At 49.5% G+C, this 18101-nt stretch overlaps 1 protein-coding gene across 7 annotated transcripts in view; it reads right to left on the reverse strand.

Annotated features, from left to right (window-relative positions):
- GAN (gigaxonin) overlaps positions 1 to 12535 on the reverse strand; it is a 47629-nt gene extending 35094 nt beyond the window's left edge. For 6 of the 7 annotated variants that reach the window (XR_005884110.1, XR_005884112.1, XR_005884111.1 and 3 more), the window contains exon 1: positions 12353 to 12535. Coding sequence is in view for 3 of the 7 variants with exons in the window: in XM_040982318.1 (XP_040838252.1) it covers positions 12353 to 12519 (167 nt within the window). In the remaining 4 variants the exon portion in view is untranslated. The remainder of the gene's footprint in view (positions 1 to 12352) is intronic. The other variant, XM_040982320.1, reaches the window with a different exon arrangement.
- Positions 12536 to 18101: the final 5566 nt, after the last annotated feature.

Raw genomic sequence — 18101 nt, forward strand, 5'->3', positions numbered from 1 at the left:
TGCGGATGCAGGGTCCCAAAGCTTGGGCCGTCCTTGACTGCTTTCCCAGGCCACAAGCAGGGAGCTGGCTGGGAAGCGGAGCAGCTGGATTAGATCTGGTCACCCATATGGGATCCCAGTGCGTGCAAGGCGAGGACTTTAGCTGCCAGGCTACTGTACCTGGCCCAGTTTGTGTACTTTCTAAGAAAGCTGACCTGCCAAATTCAAACAGGAAGTAAGAATGTTTGTTCCTCATTTCATCCAATCACTACCAAAACAACAAGGGAATGCTAAGAAAATGGCCTTTAAAATTTTCCCCTTTTTTGAAAAGGAGTTGGTGGGAGGAGGAATGTCACAAGGCCTGAACACGTCCTGGAGTCAGCCCTTCACGAGGGGGGCTCAGTAAGAGCTGTGCTTCAGCACTCTGGACCACAGTCCCAAGCCACCTTTGTGCTCCGGCTCCTCCTGCATCCAGGATCCACCGCCATAAACTTCCTCCAACACCCTGGAGCAGAAAATGCCTTCCAGAACGTTGTCAAGGGAATGAGTGCTTCTCACAAACTCTAGTCCTGTTTCTGAGTGCGGAATGAGGTCTGTTCTCGGGTTCCAGGGCGCCAGGCATGGGATCTGCTGATGCTGATCTTGCCACACCGACAGCACAGAGTGAAGGCTCGTAGGTGAGACTGGTGAGAGGCAGTCCCTCCCGCTGCCCCCGCACATGGGTAGCCGCGCAGGAAAACGCTACCACAGACAGTCTCCTCTCATTTGGAAGTGGCATACACCTGACCCATCCTGGGTTCAGATGTATCCTGACCTTGTCTTTGGACGCATCCTGAATCCCAATCCTGGGCTTTTCTTCATCTGTACTTATGGACCACAAGCCACTTGATTCTCTGTGTACACGTGATGCTCCACCTAGGGATGCGGTGCCTCGGGCCTTGGGGATAAAGGGCGATGGGCTTTCAAAGCTTCCAGGCCGCCTGTCTGTTCTGTTCTCTCCACTAAGTAAGACACTGGTACGTCTGTGCTCAGGCCAGTGGCAGGGCGAGATTATCTGGCACAGTCGGAAAAACATTACAGAGAAAGGGATGTTTGAACCAGGTCTCGAGGGAGGAATGTGAATTTGTCTGCCAAAAAAGCTGAAGTCAAGAAAGGCAGAGACAAAAAAATGTGCAAAAATAAAGTCACAAATGCATCGCTCGAGCCATGCTCTGTGTTGCTACAAAGCGGAAGAGCACAATTAAGGTGTTTATGGAGCAATGCTATCTCAAATCTGGCAAATCGAGAACAAAATTAAATAGCCAGGCTCAAAACCTGTTTTATTCTCTTTTGATGCCAAGATCTCTCATTCAGTTAAAAATCAGTTGATCTGGGACTGGCATGGTGGCCTAGCAGCTAAAGTCCTCACTTTGAATGCACCAGGGTCCCATATGGGTGCCGGTTCCAATCCCAGCAGCTCCGCTTCCCATCCAGCTCCCTGCTTGTGGTCTGTGAAAGCAGTTGAGGACGGCCCAAAACTTTGGGACCCTGCACCTGCATGGGAGACCCGGAAGAGCTCCTGGCTCCTGGGTCCTAGCTTCAGATTGGCTCAGCTCCAGCTGTTGCGGTCACTTGGGGAGTGAATCATCAGAAGGATCCCAGATGGGATCTCGGTGTATGCAAGGTGAGGATTTAGTCATTAGGCTACAGCACCAGCCCCATGCTAATGGTCTGAGAGAGCAGTGGTAGAGGGCCCAAGTGTGTGCGCCCTGCATTCATGGGGAGACCTGGAGTCTAGGCTCTGGCCTTGCTCAGACCAAGATGTCTGCAGCCACTTGGGGAGTGAACCAGTGGATGGAAGACCTCTCCTCCTGTTTCTTTAATGAAACTCTGACTTCCAAATAAATACATTATTATTATTATTAAAAGATTTTATTTATTTATTGGAAAGTCAGATATACAGAGGGGAAGAGAGAGAGAGGAAGATCTTCCGTCCGATTCACTCCTCAAGTGACCGCAACGGCCGATGGTCTGCCCATCCAAAGCCAGGATCCAGGAACTTTCTTCCGGGTATCCCACATGGGTGCAGGGTCCCAAGGCTTGGGCCGTCCTTGACTGCTTTCCCAGGCCACAAGCAGGGAACTGAATGGGAAGTGGAGCAGCCGGGATTAGAACTGGCGCCCATATGGGATCCCGGCGTGTTCAAGGTGAGGACTTTAGCTGCTAGGCCATGGCGCCGTGCCCCAAAATACATTATTTTTTAAAACGGCTTTTGGTCCATACTTCAAGAAACTCAGACAGGGACAGGATCACTACCTCCGCTTCAAAGTGCTGGACTCAAGCCCTGGTCTGACTCCTGAATCTAACTTCTCGGCAAACAGTGATGTCCCAAGGACTCGAGGCCCCGCCTCCCCAACAGGAGATCCACCCTGGGCTCCCCACTCAGTTCCTCGGTTCATGCTGGCCCAACTGGGTATGTTGCAGGCATCCGGGGCGTGAACCAGTGGGTGGGAGCTCTGTCACTCAAACAGGTAAATCAACAACTCTAAAAACAAAACGACATTTTCACAACTAAGTTATAAAATGTGAGAGTAGATTCTTTCCTTATTCTAACCCCGACAGGAAGTGGGGAGAGGCACTGATTACCGGGCATAGCAAGCAGCAGCGGGCCTGGGTGCCACACACGACTCCACTTCTCTCCAGCAAGTTCCAGTGCTGAATATCCATAACGCGGCCACTTCACCCCCATTCCCCCACCAACTCTAACTCCAGGCCACCCATTTCCTGTCTGAACATTGCAGCAGCTTCAGAAATGGCCCCCCTCCTACTCAACTTTCATTTTCATAACTCACTTCCTTCTTTTTTTTTTTTGAGAGGCAGATTTCCAGAGAAAAGGAGAGGCCAAAAAAAAAAAAAAAAAAAAAAAAGATTTTCCATCTGCTCCTCAATGGCCACAGATGCTAGAGCTGAGCTGATCTGAAGCCAGGAGCCAGGAGCTTCTTCCAGGTCTCCCAAGTGGGTGCAAGGTCCCAAGGCTTTGGGTCCTCTGATGTTGCTTTCCCAGGCCACAGGCAAGGTGCTGGATGGAAGTGGAGCAGCTGGCACACCAACTGGTGCCCACTTGGTATGCTGGTACTTGCAGGAAGATTAGCCAGTTGAGCCATTGCACAGGGCTCCCGTAACATTACTCAGCTTCAAGACTGCAGCCAGGGCGAGCATACAGCACTCACGGATGGATATTTGCTGCAGCAGGAAGACTCTGCTTGGGAGCTCCACATCCTGTACCAGCGCCTGGGTTGGAGTGTGGGCTCAGCTGCTGTGCCCGGCTCCCTGATGGTGCACATCTGGAAAGAGCAGCAGACTCCAGGACTTCGGTCCCTGCCACACAGACGAGAAAGCCAGAAGCAGCCCCTAGCTCCTGACTTCGGCCTGGCCCAGACCTGGCCATTGCACCCATCTGGGGAGCGAACAAGTAGAATGAACTCTCTGTGTCCCCCTTTTTGTCACTGCCTTTTAACTAAATAAAATACATGTAAAAAATAAAAACAAAAACAACTAAGCCTACTGCCGCTCAGGCATAATCCTTAAAAGGAAACCTAAATTCCAGTTCAAACTAAGCTGTGCCATAAAATTAGTTTTCTGTCCCTTTTCCCCACACCCCCACATAGTTAGCCACTCAGGGAAATGTTATGGGGAAGATCTGATCTCATTTGGAAGCAAACGTCAGCTGGAGCAGAGAGAGCACAGTGCTGTACTCACCTCCTTCACAGTCCCAGGGAGAATAAAGTCAGGGCACTGGCAGATGCCTACATACGTGCAGGCTGAGCGGACTCTGCATGCGGGCACACCAGGCATAAACTGCAACAGCACTCAGCACCTGAGCACGTGGCACCTGGGAGGGCAGCCCACCCTGCAAATGACTGGAATGTAGACCCCTGGCACCTACACTGTGGTTCACCACCATCTCTAGCAGCTGTGGCCAGCTACCTCCGCCCTGTGTTTGCTGCATGAATGACTAAACCTCTAGGCAACCCCCCAAACAACTGGTACTAATTACAGACAAGGTCCCCGTGTTGTGATGAAATAATCTATGGTATGCTTCAGCAACTTTACACCAGGCTTACTTCTGCACCATGAGCTGTCACTGGTGCAGAGGAGCCCCAAGCATGCGAGTTGGGGCTCTGAGGACATCTCCAAAGCATGTCCCAGCAGCCGTGACAGTGCGTGAGCTTTTCCTGTAAGTTCCGAAGAGGAGCATAGGGGAAACGTAGCAACCACCTGGACTCTGGGACCACATAGGTGCAGCAAGGACGTGACTCCCTCCCTGCTGACAGCAGGATTAGTTTCCAGCTTTGCTCACTGGCAACAGCAGCTGCCCAAGCGGGGAGGCAGAGCAGCACCACCAGCCCCCATCTCGGACCACCACGGGAAGCTCTGAAATCCCACACTGACCCTCACTCAGGAAGACGGCTGCAAGTCCTGTGGGAAACCGTTCCCTTTCCTAACCAAATAGAAGACCATGTGGGAGACGGGGGTCCTGCAGAGGAGAACGGCTCAGTGGTGACTGGCGACATTCCTTTCAAAGGGAAATACATCCTGGCCAACCATTTTGTTAGACGACACAGAGCCTACAAAGAGCAAAGCTCTCCTCCTAAGGACTCCAGTGCTCCTGACAAACCAACTGTTTGCAACTTGTGCTTTATTTCTGGAGAGCACTCAGTAGGTGTTGCAGGAGACAGACCAACCCCACACCCTCTGTGAGGAGAGCACTCAGTAGGTGTTGCAGGAGACAGACCCACCCCATACCCTCTGTGTGAGGCATCCGTCCAGCTCAGGCACTAAACAAACCACCTAAGTGACAGAAGTCTGCAAGTATCATGAACTCAACAATACTTCCAATTTATCATGTTTTAGAGACATGGGCAGCTGGTTGCTGACTTGGCTGGAAAACTATGCTTCCACATTATCTACCATGTTATCTATCATAAAAGTCATAAGCACCAATGTTCTTTACAACTGCTTGCTTGCGGGGTTGGTGCAATAGCAGGGTAGGCTAAGCCTCTGTCTGTGGCTGGCATGCCAAATGGGCACTAGTTCATGTCCCAGCTGTCCTACTTCTGATCCAATTCCTTGAAAACTCAGATTTACAGAGAGACAAGAGACAGAGAGAAAGATCTGTCTGCTGGTTCACTCCCCACATGGCTACAACAGCTAGGGCTCAGTAGATCCGAAGCCAGAAGCTGCCCATGTCTCCCAAGGCTTTGAGCTGTCCTCTGCTGCTTTTCCAGGCCACAAGCAGGGGACTGGAAGGGAAGTGAAGCAGCTAGGATACAAACTGGTGCCCATATGGGATCCTGGCACATTCAAGGCAAGCACTTTAGCCACTAGGCTATCACACTGAGCCCAAAAATAAGTAAATCTTTAGAACACACACACATACATACTCTTGAATTTCTATATACATGGATGATAATGGTGTGCATTAACTTAAAAAGAAAAATAAATGAGATGTTACTGGTCTACATTCCATTATTCAACAGTTGGACTTTTAAAACTTTCATCTTCCATTTTCAATATCTGCCACTTCTCAAAGATTTATGCCTGAATGTTGTGCTTGTTTTATCTAACAAAATAAGTTGCCAAGATCTTATTTTCTTTAATTATCTCATTTTAAAAATATTTAACAGATTTAAAAAAATCCTCCCACCTCATTAGTCAAAGCCAAAATGCTATATATTCACATTTCAAATTATTCCCATAATGCTTCTTTGGTGAGGCAAGGCACTTGCTAGAGAGGGAACGTGTATTTGGGGTAACAATTAAGATGTTGCTTAGGATGCCCAAGTCCCATATGGGAGTGTCTAGGTCCAAGGCTTGGCGCTGTCCTGATCCCAGCTTTCCTGTCAGCATGCATCCTGGGAGGAGCAGGGACGGGTCCGAGATTTTGGGTCTCTGCCACCCAGGTGGGAGAGTTCCCGCCTTCCAGTTTTAGCTTGGCCCAGTCCTCGTTGCTAAAGGCATTTGGGGGAATGAACCAGCAGATGGAAGATATCTTTCTCTGTGCTTTCACTCTCTCTACCTTTCAAAAAATGAAATAAATTCACAAGAGTATTTCCACAAAGCACTGGCGGCAGAAACCTGAGCATCCTTCTACAGCTAAGGCACTCTGCGGCAAGAAGCACCAGCAAAGATGACTCAACTGCTCTTCCGTGCTTGGGGGCAGAGCTGCAGCTGAGTGGCGAACCTTCTGGAGGGACACTTGGCCTGCACCTGCTGCCCGGCCAGCACGTCACCTTCACCGAGCCTTTGATTCCCTTCCTCCTTTGGACTCACAAAGGAGCCAGAGAAAAGTCAACACTGCAACCACAGGCTGCGGCCCGTCACACTGCCCTCCTCCGCATCTCCACCCTTAACCCAGAATCCCCACTTACAAATTATTCATTTATATTACAGCTCTCGTATGCAAAATGATAGTCCTACGTGGTCCTTCAGAAGGCTGATGTGGCTCCTGGAGGACACATGGCTTGGTGCCCATCGCCAATGACTCCTTCTTTGTCCTAATTATGTTTTCTTTATGGCTCATAAAGAGATTTCAAGTCCCACCTTGACATCATGAGAACTGGATAACACTTTAAACAATGAATGAAGTGGCTCTGAAGCGTGGATGCTGGTTCGATACCACCCAAATCCGAATCCTGAGGAATCAGAGCAGTGGTGTGGAAAAGCGTTTTCTTCAGATCTCTAATTTGTATAACAAAAATGATCTCACCAACAATGGAAGAAACTTACAGGGGAAGCACTAAATAGCTGGCAGTGTAGACCTCTGAACGAGACAGCGGTACTGCTGGCCCTGGCTTTCCCATCTGACCCCTCCCCGCTGCTCAGGATAACCACCCCTGGGGAAGCGCCGTGAAGCAGAGCGCTCAGCTCCGTTTGTGTCCCTCGTTGGTCAGACAAGGGGTTTATTGATTTGTTTCGTCATTTGAAACCATCCAAAAACCTTCTAGATTTAGAGGACACATGGCTACACACACAGCACCCACTGTCACGTGAACGTATGGATACCCATCAACTGAAAGAACACTGGGCTCAGAGGGCCAGTTGACAAGGGTTTGACTTGCAGAGAAGCCTGAATCAACAATTCTCTGATCACCTGAAAAGGAACAGTCTCCATTATTCTGGAAAAACTTCCCTAAGCATGAGGCTTCATCAAACAAAACTGAAAATACAGAGCGGAAACAAAAAACAGAAAAAGTAGTTTTAAAACTTTCATTAAAAAAAAAAAAACCTTTCATTTTAACCAGTGAGGCCTTTGGGGTGGATGTCATTTTCTATGCAGTTGTTGGGGACGCGCTACTGTGCGCAGTTGAAAACAAACAGGGCCTAGATCCAATGAAAACATATGCAGACCCAACTTCATCCCATCACCAGAGTCCACCAGGAGACGGGGGATACGGGGGAGCTGATTTCATGATCTTAGCAGTCGTGTTTCAGGAAGACACTCAGCCTGGAGTTTCTAACTGAACTCCTGCCCACTGAGAAACTCAGGCTAATCCACTGCTCACGATCCGACGACAATCACTCAGGAACTGCTTACAGACAAGCGAGACACTGAGCTTGAAGCCCAAGGGAATGAAAAGATTAACAATGGCCCAAGAGCAGGCAGAAACGGTGCTGAGTACGCTCTGGGATGCTGGCACCTCACCGCTCACCTCTGCTACAGGGGATGACGGGAGGGGACTGTCCCTGCACGTTTTCAAGGAAGCATTACTCAGTCTTCATAGAAATCAGTCATGACAAAGAATTTGGGAAATAACGACCTTTGCCATACACAACAGACAGCATCAACAAATTTCCAATAGCCAATGGGAAGAAAAGAGCAATTCCACATCATTCCGAGGGGGCACATCCCATGCAGAGCACGCCAATCTCTGCAAGCACTTTTCAATTCTAGCTTCAAATGGCAAAACCACATCATCAATAATGAGGCCTTGGAACATAGCCAGATTAACAACATTCAAAAAAGTGCTTGTGGGCCTGGTGTTGTGGCCTAGCGGCTAAAGTCCTCACCTTGAACACGCCCGGGATCCCATATGGGTGCCTGTTCTAATCCCAGCAGCTCCACTTCCCATCCAGCTCCCTGCATGTGGCCCGGGAAAGCAGTCGAGGACGGTCCAAGCCGTGGGACCCTGCACCCGTGTGGGAGACCTGGAGGAAGCTTCTGGCTTCGGATCAGTGCAGCACCAGCCATTGCGGTCACTTGGGGAGTGAATCATTGGACGGAAGATCTTCCTCTCTGTCTCTCCTCCTCTCTGTACATCTGACTTTGTAATAAAAGTAAATAAATCTTAAAAAAAAAAGTGCTTGTTCCTACACAACGTCACAAGGAAGGACTTACACAGCCAAATACCCATGAAAGCCCTGTGTGGCTGGGAAAAGGCACGCACTGCCCCAGCGCAAATACACTTTAAGTGACACAAGAAAGCACCGCGACAGATCCCATGAAGCCAACCAAAACAGCAGGGAGCTTCGAGGGGGTTGACTTTGCATGCAGCCTAACCAAGTTCACGTCTCAGAAGAGGAAGCGAGGGCCCAGAACAGCTGTGCAAGGTGATCAGGTTGGACTGGAGAATAGCTAGCTACTCTTACTAGATCCGCTTTCTCTAAACAAGAAAATTGTAGAATAAGTCACTGACATTGTTAGCTGACTCGTCAAAGGAATGAAAAATCTTAGAAGTCTTACCTTCCCTGCACCGCCCACGATGGAAAGTCAAGTAAGCTAACTTGGTAGCAGGTCCCCCCCCAAAAGAACACAGGACCAAGAACCTGGACAGAACCACTGCAGCACATGGGGGTTCCTTCCCAGTCCCAGGGATCGCAGCTCATGAGAGATGAGGGGCTGAGCCCGTCAGCTCAGTACGACTGGGCCGGCTGAAGAGCCTCAGCAAAGCTGACTCTGCAAGCTGTGAAAGCAAGGGATCCCGCCCAGCACCTGCTGGCACCTGCATCCCACACAGGCATCAGTTTATGTCCTGGTTGCCAGTTTGTGTCCTGGTTGCAGCTCTTTGGGGAGTGACCCGGTAGATGGAAGACCCTTCCTCCGCTCCTTCCTTCCTTCCATTCTTTCTTTCTCTAGCCTTCCTCCTTTCTCTTCTTCCCTCCTTTCATTCCCTCTTTCCTTCCAGACCTATTTACTTTTATTGGAAAGGCAGATTCAGAGATGAGAGATAGATCTTCTGACCACTGGTTCACTCCCGAAGTGGCTGCAACAGTCAGCACTGAGCTGATCCAAAGTCAGGAGTCAGGAGCTTCTTCCAGGTCTTCCATGTGGTTACAGGGTCCCAAAGCTTTGGCCCATCTTCTGCCGCTTTCCCAGGCCACAAGCAGGGAGCTAGAAGGGAAGTGGAGCAGCTGGGACACAAATTGGTTACTATATAGGATCATAGCACATGCAAAGTGAGGATTAGGCACTAGGCTATTGCGCCAGGCCCAAGACCTTCTCTTTTGATCTTACCTTCTCTTCATAAATCTGCCTTCCCCTCCAGCTCCAAGGATGGCCCAAAGCCTTGGGATCCTCATCCATGTTGCAGACTCAGGAGAAACTCAGGCCTCAGGGGGCTTGGTCCCAGAAAGCCCCAGGGTTGCTAAGAACAAACCTCAATTGGTCTTTGTCATATCTATGCATTTGGCATCAACGTTCTTAAAGGTCAATAGCTCCAGAAAGATTCAGTTCTCCCAATAAGCCAAAGGGAAGATGTCATCTAGGGGTCAGGATAAGCAAGTAAGGGAATGCAGAGTTGACCAAAGATTCGGTGGGCTCTACCTGGCTTCCCAGACTGTTAAGACACATCACCACCCCCACCTCCCACCTCCTACATGACACAGACTGGGCAACCCAGAGCTGCTGGGCCTCGTTCAGTTCTCATTAGGACTTTGCTACTGAAGTTTGAGTCTTCTGGTGCCTTCTGAACTATTTCTAATGTGGCATGCTTACTAAAACTGTTAGGAGGAACAACAAATGCTGAAGTTGAAGCACAGTGACTTAGGTTAAAAGGTGTTTCTACTGTAAGGAGAAAGCATCCCCAAAATGGTTCAAGTCCTAGTGTGGCAAACTTGGATGAGTTTCCTTTCTTAAGCCGACAGCAAGCATATGTAACATGGTTTCTTCTTTTTTTCTTTTTAGAACTTAGTTATTTTTATTGGAAATGAAAAGTTATAAAGAGAAGGAGAGACAGAGAGAAAGATCTTCCATTTGCTGGTTCACTGCCCGGTAATTGGATCAGCTAGAGCTGAGCCAGGATCCAGGAGCTTCTTGTGGGTCTGCCACATGGATGCAGGTCCCAAGGTTTTGGGCCATTCTTGGAGCTGGATGGGAAGTGGAGCAGCTGGGACATGAACCGGTGCCAATATGGAATCCTGGCACTTGCACAATGGGAGGGTTAGCCAGTAACATGGCCTCTAAACCATACAATTTACAACATTCAGCAATCAGGCTAACCTAGTTTTTTATCAAACTTCAGAGACTACCAAACTTCTGAATATCCAATTTACATATTAATGAAGTCAGGGCTAAAGGCTTAAGCTTCAAAGGGAAAGATAAGAAACACAAGCTCTAGGACACAAAAATTCATCTTGTTTCACTACATTCTCTAAAGTGCCATGTAAACAAAATAGATGTAAAATCCCACCTTTATTCTTATTACATTACTAAACTGCTTATTTGCAGGTAAGTACTAAAACAGATGCTTCCAACCGCTTTAAAATAGCCTTAAAATGGATTATTTAGAAGAACCACAATAACATTCTACCATCCCAACAGCAAAACAAATTGGAAGCAATTAATCTGTCATTGAAAAATCACATATTGACTGATTCATGTTTATTCACAAGACATCAAAAATATCTGCCCAATCAATGACAAGAGATGGTTGAAAAATAAAATAAAAATGAGTCAGTGTGTCAAAGTGCTGGCCAAGCATTTACATTGTAACGTCCTGTAAGCCAGTGCTGGAGTTTACAAAGAGCAGTGAAATACAAGCAATGGCACAACCGGGTATGGACAAAGGCGAGGAGGCAGCAGAAGCCAGGAGTCTAATCCTACTTCAACCACTAAGGCTCCCGCTGAGCCCCCACTTGGCAGAGCGGATGGCAGGAAAGCTAATCCAGCAGGAACTACTTCGTAGATAGATCCCTGTGCAGGGCATCAGAGACTAAGTGAGATGAAGATGAGCTTTACTCATCAGTGTAGACTAGTGAGCAGCCCTTCATCTACCCACAGCTCATGAACACAAGCTGGACCCCGCGAGCAGGTGCGCCCACCGAGTCCAGCGCTCTGGTCACATGGGGAAAAGGGACTGTCTAACTGGATAGCGAAGCCAACGCCCTAGGGGCCAGCAAAGCAAGGGAGTCACTCAGTGTGAGGATTAAGTACCACAGCCAACAGGAGGAGTCATTCCGGGCCTCACAGAGCTAGACTTGGTGTCTGGGAAAGACCAACCAAGCCCAGGAGTGAACTGTAGGTGTCTTACAGTGCGAAGTGCTCGAGTGGGGACTGACAGTGTGTGCGTGGAAAGCTGCACTCTCCATCTTGTAAACTAACCCGTGCCATTTAGAAGAGCTCCACCACAAAGCAGCCACAGGAGCTTTCCTGGGCATTTCTCCCAAGACGCAGATGCCCCGAATGGCTATAGGCTGTCAGATACACGGGCAGCCCGAATTCCATACCATAAAAGACTTCTCCTCCCTCTTAAGCCCACACGGGGAGGAATTCATCTGAGAGCCAGCAGAAGCGCCCAGTTCCAGGAGTCCTTGGAATGCTTCTAAGTTAGCACCGACAGACTGAGTCTACCGACCCCAGGCTGAAACCCAGTCCGAGTGCTGACTTCTGCCTGGACAGGGCACCAGGAGTAAGACACACATCCTTCTGCTTCTTCTGATCTGTCCATCCTAGAGCCATTCTCGACCACTCGTCTATAGTTAAGCAGCTGAATGGGCAGTCTGGCTACTCCCCTTTGTTAAAAGAGCAACCCAGTTTGCAGGGTCGTGGCTCAGAGGTAGCAGCCTCCTTGCAAGATCGGCTACACTGCGATCAGCGCCCGTCCATCAGCCATTTTTATTAACCCGGTGAGTCGAGCTGTCAAGCCGCGTCCAGCTGGGTGTCACGCGGGAGTTTTGAAGCGCCGAGGCTTGCGGCCAGGTCGGGGGTCGAGAACCCTGAGAGCTCGCCCCGAGGTGCTCGGGCCGGGGGACCATGCAGCCCGGCCCCACCGCGCGTCCGGGTAAACTTGAGCGGGGGGACTCGCCCGCTGGGCCCAGGGCTCGAGGCCGGCGCCGCCCGGCTCGTAGGGGCCTCGGAGGCCCGGCCGGGGCGTCGGGCGGCGGCGACACGCCTCACCTGATGTAGGGGCTGGCGGCCGCCAGGATGTTCTTCTGCACCGGGATCTCCTCGCCGTCGAGCACCAGGTGCGCGTCGCAGAAGCGGGACTCCTCGCGGAAAGAGCTGAGCGCTCGCAGCAGGCGCGCGGCGTGCTGCGGGTCCGACACGGCGCTGCCCTCGGCCATCGCGCCCGGCCCGCCCCGACCCCGCGCGCGCCCCGGCCGCACACTCCCCGCGCGCGCACCCGCCCGGCCCGGCTCCCCGTGCTCCGAGCACCAGCTCCCGGAACGCGCCTGCGCCATCCCGTGGGCCCGGTCCGGCGCCTTTAAGGAGCCGCGGCGTGGCGTCATTTCTCCGCGACGCCCCCGCCTGTCGCCAGAAGCGGCCAATCAGAAGCCTCCTTTCTTCTATGGAAGGTTGGGTGCGAGTATAGGCACTTAATAAATACTTTCTGAGTCGTATTCGTTATTGTGTGTGTGTAGTGTTTCACCTGTGGCTTGTTGTTGGGGTACATAAACGATGGGAAGTTCACTACCAAAGGTAGCTACTGCTTGCTGATCGTGGAGTGCTGGCCTCGTTTTCAAGATTGGGAAGTCCTAAAATGGAGAGGCTCCAAAGGTCAGAATTATGGCCAGATACTGTTATCTCAGTGTGGAAGGGCTGCTTTACTGAAGTCACTGGAGCTGAGTGGGGATTAGTCAGTCTCTTCCGTTTCCCTGACGAAGGAAACACTGAGATGACGAGGTGCCCAGGCTCGCGGCGCATCTGTCAGAATAAGGCTGAGAGGCTCATGGGGGACAGGTAGCTCGCCTTCCCTTTCGCTGTCACCCCCACTGTCTTCCACATCGTCCACCACTCCATCTGCATGAATTCCTAGCCATCCTTCAAAAGCCAGCTCGAATGTGATCCTGAAGACACCTATGGCCACTTTCCCAGAAAGCCAGGCCATGCTTGCCATGCTGTACCACCTGTTGCATGTTGAAAAGCCTGGGCTCCTGCTGTCTGGGAGCACGGATGGAGCTGTGTCCCCAGGAGCTTGTGCAGTCACTGGTATTTAGTACGTGCACCCTAAAGGCTTCACAATAATCAGCTAGTGTCATCAGTAAATGAGCTGCCAGATTTGGGATGAGGTGGGTTCTGGGGAGCTAAGGTACAAATGTTCCCTCAGCTCGAGCTGGCTGCCCTGCGGGTACAGGCGCATGACACCAGATGTGGCAGCTGAAGAACTGCCAGAGATTCTGCAAGTACTCAAGTTTTTTCAACACGAGCAAAGTTCCCTTTGGAGAGCGAGAAAGCGTGGAGCTGCGGACAGGCTCCAGCTTCAGTTCATTCAGAGGCCAGGAGGAAGCCATGTTGGCTTGCCGAGAAGCATGCCAACACAAAGTGTGGGCTGGATTTGGGTGCCCAGCAAGGCTCCCCTGGAGGGCTTGGTTGTGGGAGGGGGAAGTTAGGAGGTGGAGCCTGCCTCCCACTGCTGGCAGGAGCCTCAGACTGCTTGGAAGTCTTTCTTGATATTGCTCAAACCCTGGACATTACTTACCACCATCAGAGTGGTGAATATAATGTTATTGTTCCCCCACATTCCATATGTATCAGAGATCAACTACCGTTGTTGTGAAACATGTCATCTAAGATTTGATAACATCCTGGCAGTTTCGTCTCAGACTTTTTTTTTCCCTTTTGTGATCTGAAGCCCAAAGAAGATGAACAGTAATCACTCATTCAACAAGTGTTGTTTAGACACCTGCTGTGTGATGATGCCGCAGGTACAGAAAGGTGAGAGCAGACGTCACAATGTGACTGGCATTGCAGAAATTTACGCTCCCTACACTTTCCCCCACTGCACGGGTCATGTAGCCTTTTTGTAGTCAGGGGAGAAGAAAACAAGTAAGCCATTTTCATTTGAAAAAAAAAAAAAGTTCTTTTACTTTGAAAAATGAGTCAAGAGACAAATGCCCTCGGGGCTTTAGGCTTTTATAATAACTGCAAGGAAGTCCAAGAACAAGAAAGCCTGCTTTGCAAGGAAGACAATAGCTTGACAACTTTTTGGAACTCTAATTTCCAATCCATTTTAGTGAAACCTGAGGTCAAGGCCATATACTGGACCCAGCAGGACCAAAGCTGACCCTGGCCCAAATCTCCAGTCTTCCTGTGCAGTAAACTTTTCCATGGCACCAACTTGGCTCTTCATAAACATTCATTTGGTGGAGACAGTCTCTTCTGATTCATTTTGAGGTAGTCTTTAGGCACTTTATTGGGCCAGTCTGTCACGTGTCCAAATCTAAAGATAGTTCTTTCCGAAAATCCCAAGTGCTTCCAAATTGCTGAGTCAGAGAATGCCTCAGTATTCATAACATGCGCCAGTTGGTTCTGTGTATTTACATCGCCGTCAGAGAAGCATCTGGGAACCCAGGGCACTAATCGAATTGTGACAATGCTCCTTGGAGCGAGCAGCCCTCTCTCACCCCAGGGCCCGACACTCACAGTGTGGGCTCAGGAAGTACCTGCTGCACGCTTGCTAATGGGGAGAAAGGGAATCTCCTGTCTGCTGCCCACAACTCCCATGGAGCCTGCAGCAGGTGTGTCTGGAAGGCAGCCCCCTGATGTCCCCAGCTGGGACTCTGTAGACACAGGGAAATAACCTCCTGTCTTCATCCCTGATGCCTGAGTGCTCCCCCCTGTTAAATGGCAGCACCAACATTCTCCCAGGGGCAGGAGCAGCCCTTTATTCTATTCAGCAAATCCTCCAAATCCAGCTACTTCCAGAACCCTCCACCAGTAACCTTCTGACTGGCATCTTTCACCTCTCCTGCAATAGCCTTCAGGGTCCTTCCCCCGCTTTCCTCTTTCTCCCTTAGAATTATTTCTCCCGGGCCTGGCGCAGTGGCCTAGCGGCTAAAGTCCTCACCTTGAACACACCGGGATCCCATATGGGCACCGGTTCTAATCCCAGCAGCTCCACTTCCCATCCAGCTTCCTGCTTGTGGCCTGGGAAAGTAGTAGAGGATGGCCTAAAGCCTTGGGACCCTGTACCCGTGTGGGACAACTGGAAGAAGTTCCTGTCTCCTGGCTTCGGATCAGTGCAGCACCAGCCATTGTGGTCACTTGGGGAGTGAATTATCGATAGAAGATCTTCCTCTCTGTATATCTGCCTTTCCCTCTAAGGTAATCAGGTTAAGCCACTTTCAGGTTTAAAACTGGGGGAAGAGGGTAGAGAAGGCACAGCCCTCCGCATGGCCTGTAGAGGCCCATGGAATGTGCCTTCCGAGGCCACATTTCCCACCATGTCCCTCCTCCAAAGCTGGCCTTGTTGCTCTTTTTTGAACAGATCTACCTTGTACTCATCGGAAGGCCTTTGCATGGGTTGGTGTCTCCTTAAAATCTCTTTCCTCACATCTCTGCTTGCTCTCTCATTGCAGTTACATTTGAGCTCAGAGGGTCTTACCTTCGGGGACAATGCTGCCCCAAGGCTGCCTCTCCTTTGTTACATGTTATCACTATCTGGAGTTATATATACTTATTTGGGGACTCTGTGTGTCTCCTCTAATTCTAGCACAGGTTTCAAGAGGCATGTCCATGAAAATTCAGTATATAAATAAAAGCTTTCCAGTCACACCCATTTAAAACAAAGCTGATAGGCCAGGGGGAAAACAGATCAAAAATACCTATTCCAGTAGCTGCCGCTTGGGCTATTCCCACCAAACCACCTGCTGTATCTTAAAGATTCTGTGGGTTTGTTTGTTTGTTTGTTTGTTTGTTTTGTTTTGTTTTCTAAGCAGCACTGTTAATATGGCTTTCAGAATAGCTTCATATAGTAGGCTTGGCTGCTCACCAATCAGAGCTTGCCAGGCCCCTGAACACCAGAAGTATCAATTAACTTGCTGTCTAACAACTTGCCTGGATTTTCCTGTCCTTTGCTTTCCAGGCCTCCTGACCACCCCAGCCAATGTACAGACAATGGGCTGCAATCCTACTTTGCCAGCCCATGAAAATATCCTTTGCTTTGACCTTATTTGGCTTTGACAGTAGCGTCCTGTTTTATTTATCACAGTGTCCCACAATGAGGCCTGGCACATAGTAAGTACCCAGTGAATAGGAAGTACTTTAAAAAGCTCATTAAGAACTGGAACTGAAAGGTAGGTCTATCGTTGGTGCCCCCAAAAACACTCCCTGAAGTTTTATATGTGATCATCAAACCATTTTTTGACAAATACATGTAAAACAATGATATGAATTTCAACTTTTTTTTTTGCCACCAAGATAAATTCATTTTTTGGTACCATTTTCCTTGAACGTGGGGAAAGAAACAAATGTCTTGCTTAAGATTTCTTCTGCTGCCTATGTGTCATTTCCACCTGGGAGGAAGATGACTTATTCCGAATGATCTCGCAGGACCTGCAAAGGAACCTCTGAACTGTTGACCAGGTAACAATGCCTGCCATTGGCTGCCCCGGAACTGCCTTCAGTCTAGGTCCTAGGGCCAGAACCTTCACTCTCCCCTTCCCAGGTGCTCTGCTTAGCACTTCTCACCCACTACTTTTAGTTTGGCTGTTGTATATTGTCTTAGATGAACTTAAAAAGTTTGTTCTCCCGCTTGAGTACCAGCCAGTCTACTGGATGTTTGAGCTTGTTTGTCTCCCGTAGGGTTTATGCCCTGTAAGTAATTCACCTGACCCTCAGACCTGTTTCAGTGTGTGTGAGGTCATCCAACTCCTTTAATTCACTGGATTTCTGAACAGCCTTCTGCAGGCCTCGTGGTCACAGCCGTGGAAGCTGGACCAGGAGACAGAATATCTTTAGTTTGTCCTCTTGAAGACTGGGGTAATCCTAGCAGTTTCCATAGAGTGAGTGGCTATGGAGACAGAATGAGATTATGCTGAGGAAGTGCCCACGTGGCCTCTGGCACTCAGCAGGTGTCCAGGAAATGCTATGCATTGGCAGCATAGTGACTGTCACCACTGCCATCGTGGGCCCTGCTCTTGGTGGCACCCTTGCCCAGTGCCCACTTGACTTTCAAGTACAAATCTAGTTTCTCCAGCTCTGCAGCCTGTGCCCCTTGAACCTCACCCTCGTCCTGCATCAGCCGCCTCCCTTGTTGTTGTCTCCAATGCTAATGCTGGGCTTAGGTGAGTGGTATCTGTTCTCTCACCTCAACTGACGCCTCCATTCCCCACCCCATACTGCCCCTTTTACTTCCTGCACCATGGCTGCAATTGATTTTTCTAAAACATTTAAATCCATTCCTCTGTGTTCTTTTTTTTTTTTTTTCCCTGAAAGACACCAGACCTCTTCCTTAACTGGCAAGTTTTGAAAGTAAACTTTAATACATTTATTATATCTTAAAAACATCTAGATTGAGCTGCAGTGCACACCAAGCATACTAACTGTAGTAAGTGCATGGCTCAGTGGGCTTGTCCGCTCAGCTCCAGCTGTGAAATCACATCCTTGCTAGGATACAGGACAATCCCTGAGACGCCGAAGTCTCCCTCAGGTCAGCTTCTGGTCAGAATCACCCAGAGGATCCACTGCTCTGATTGGATTTGATCTGCTTTTCTGTTCTCAGACCTCTGTATTTGGCTTCTTTCACTCAATGTATTATGGTTGAAATTCTCCCCCTTTCTTGTTACAGCAATAGTTATTTCTTTATAGCTGTGGGTATCCCATTGTGTGACTACCCTACAATTTTAAAAAGTTCCCGAAAAGGCAGAATGACACAGAGAAAGACAGAAAGAGACAGGCAGAGATCTTCTACCTGCTGATTCAGTCC

The sequence above is a fragment of the Ochotona curzoniae genome, unplaced genomic scaffold (genome assembly GCF_017591425.1).
Source record: "Ochotona curzoniae isolate NIBS_2020 unplaced genomic scaffold, NIBS_Ocur_1.0 contig_3622, whole genome shotgun sequence".
NCBI lineage: Eukaryota > Metazoa > Chordata > Mammalia > Lagomorpha > Ochotonidae > Ochotona > Ochotona curzoniae.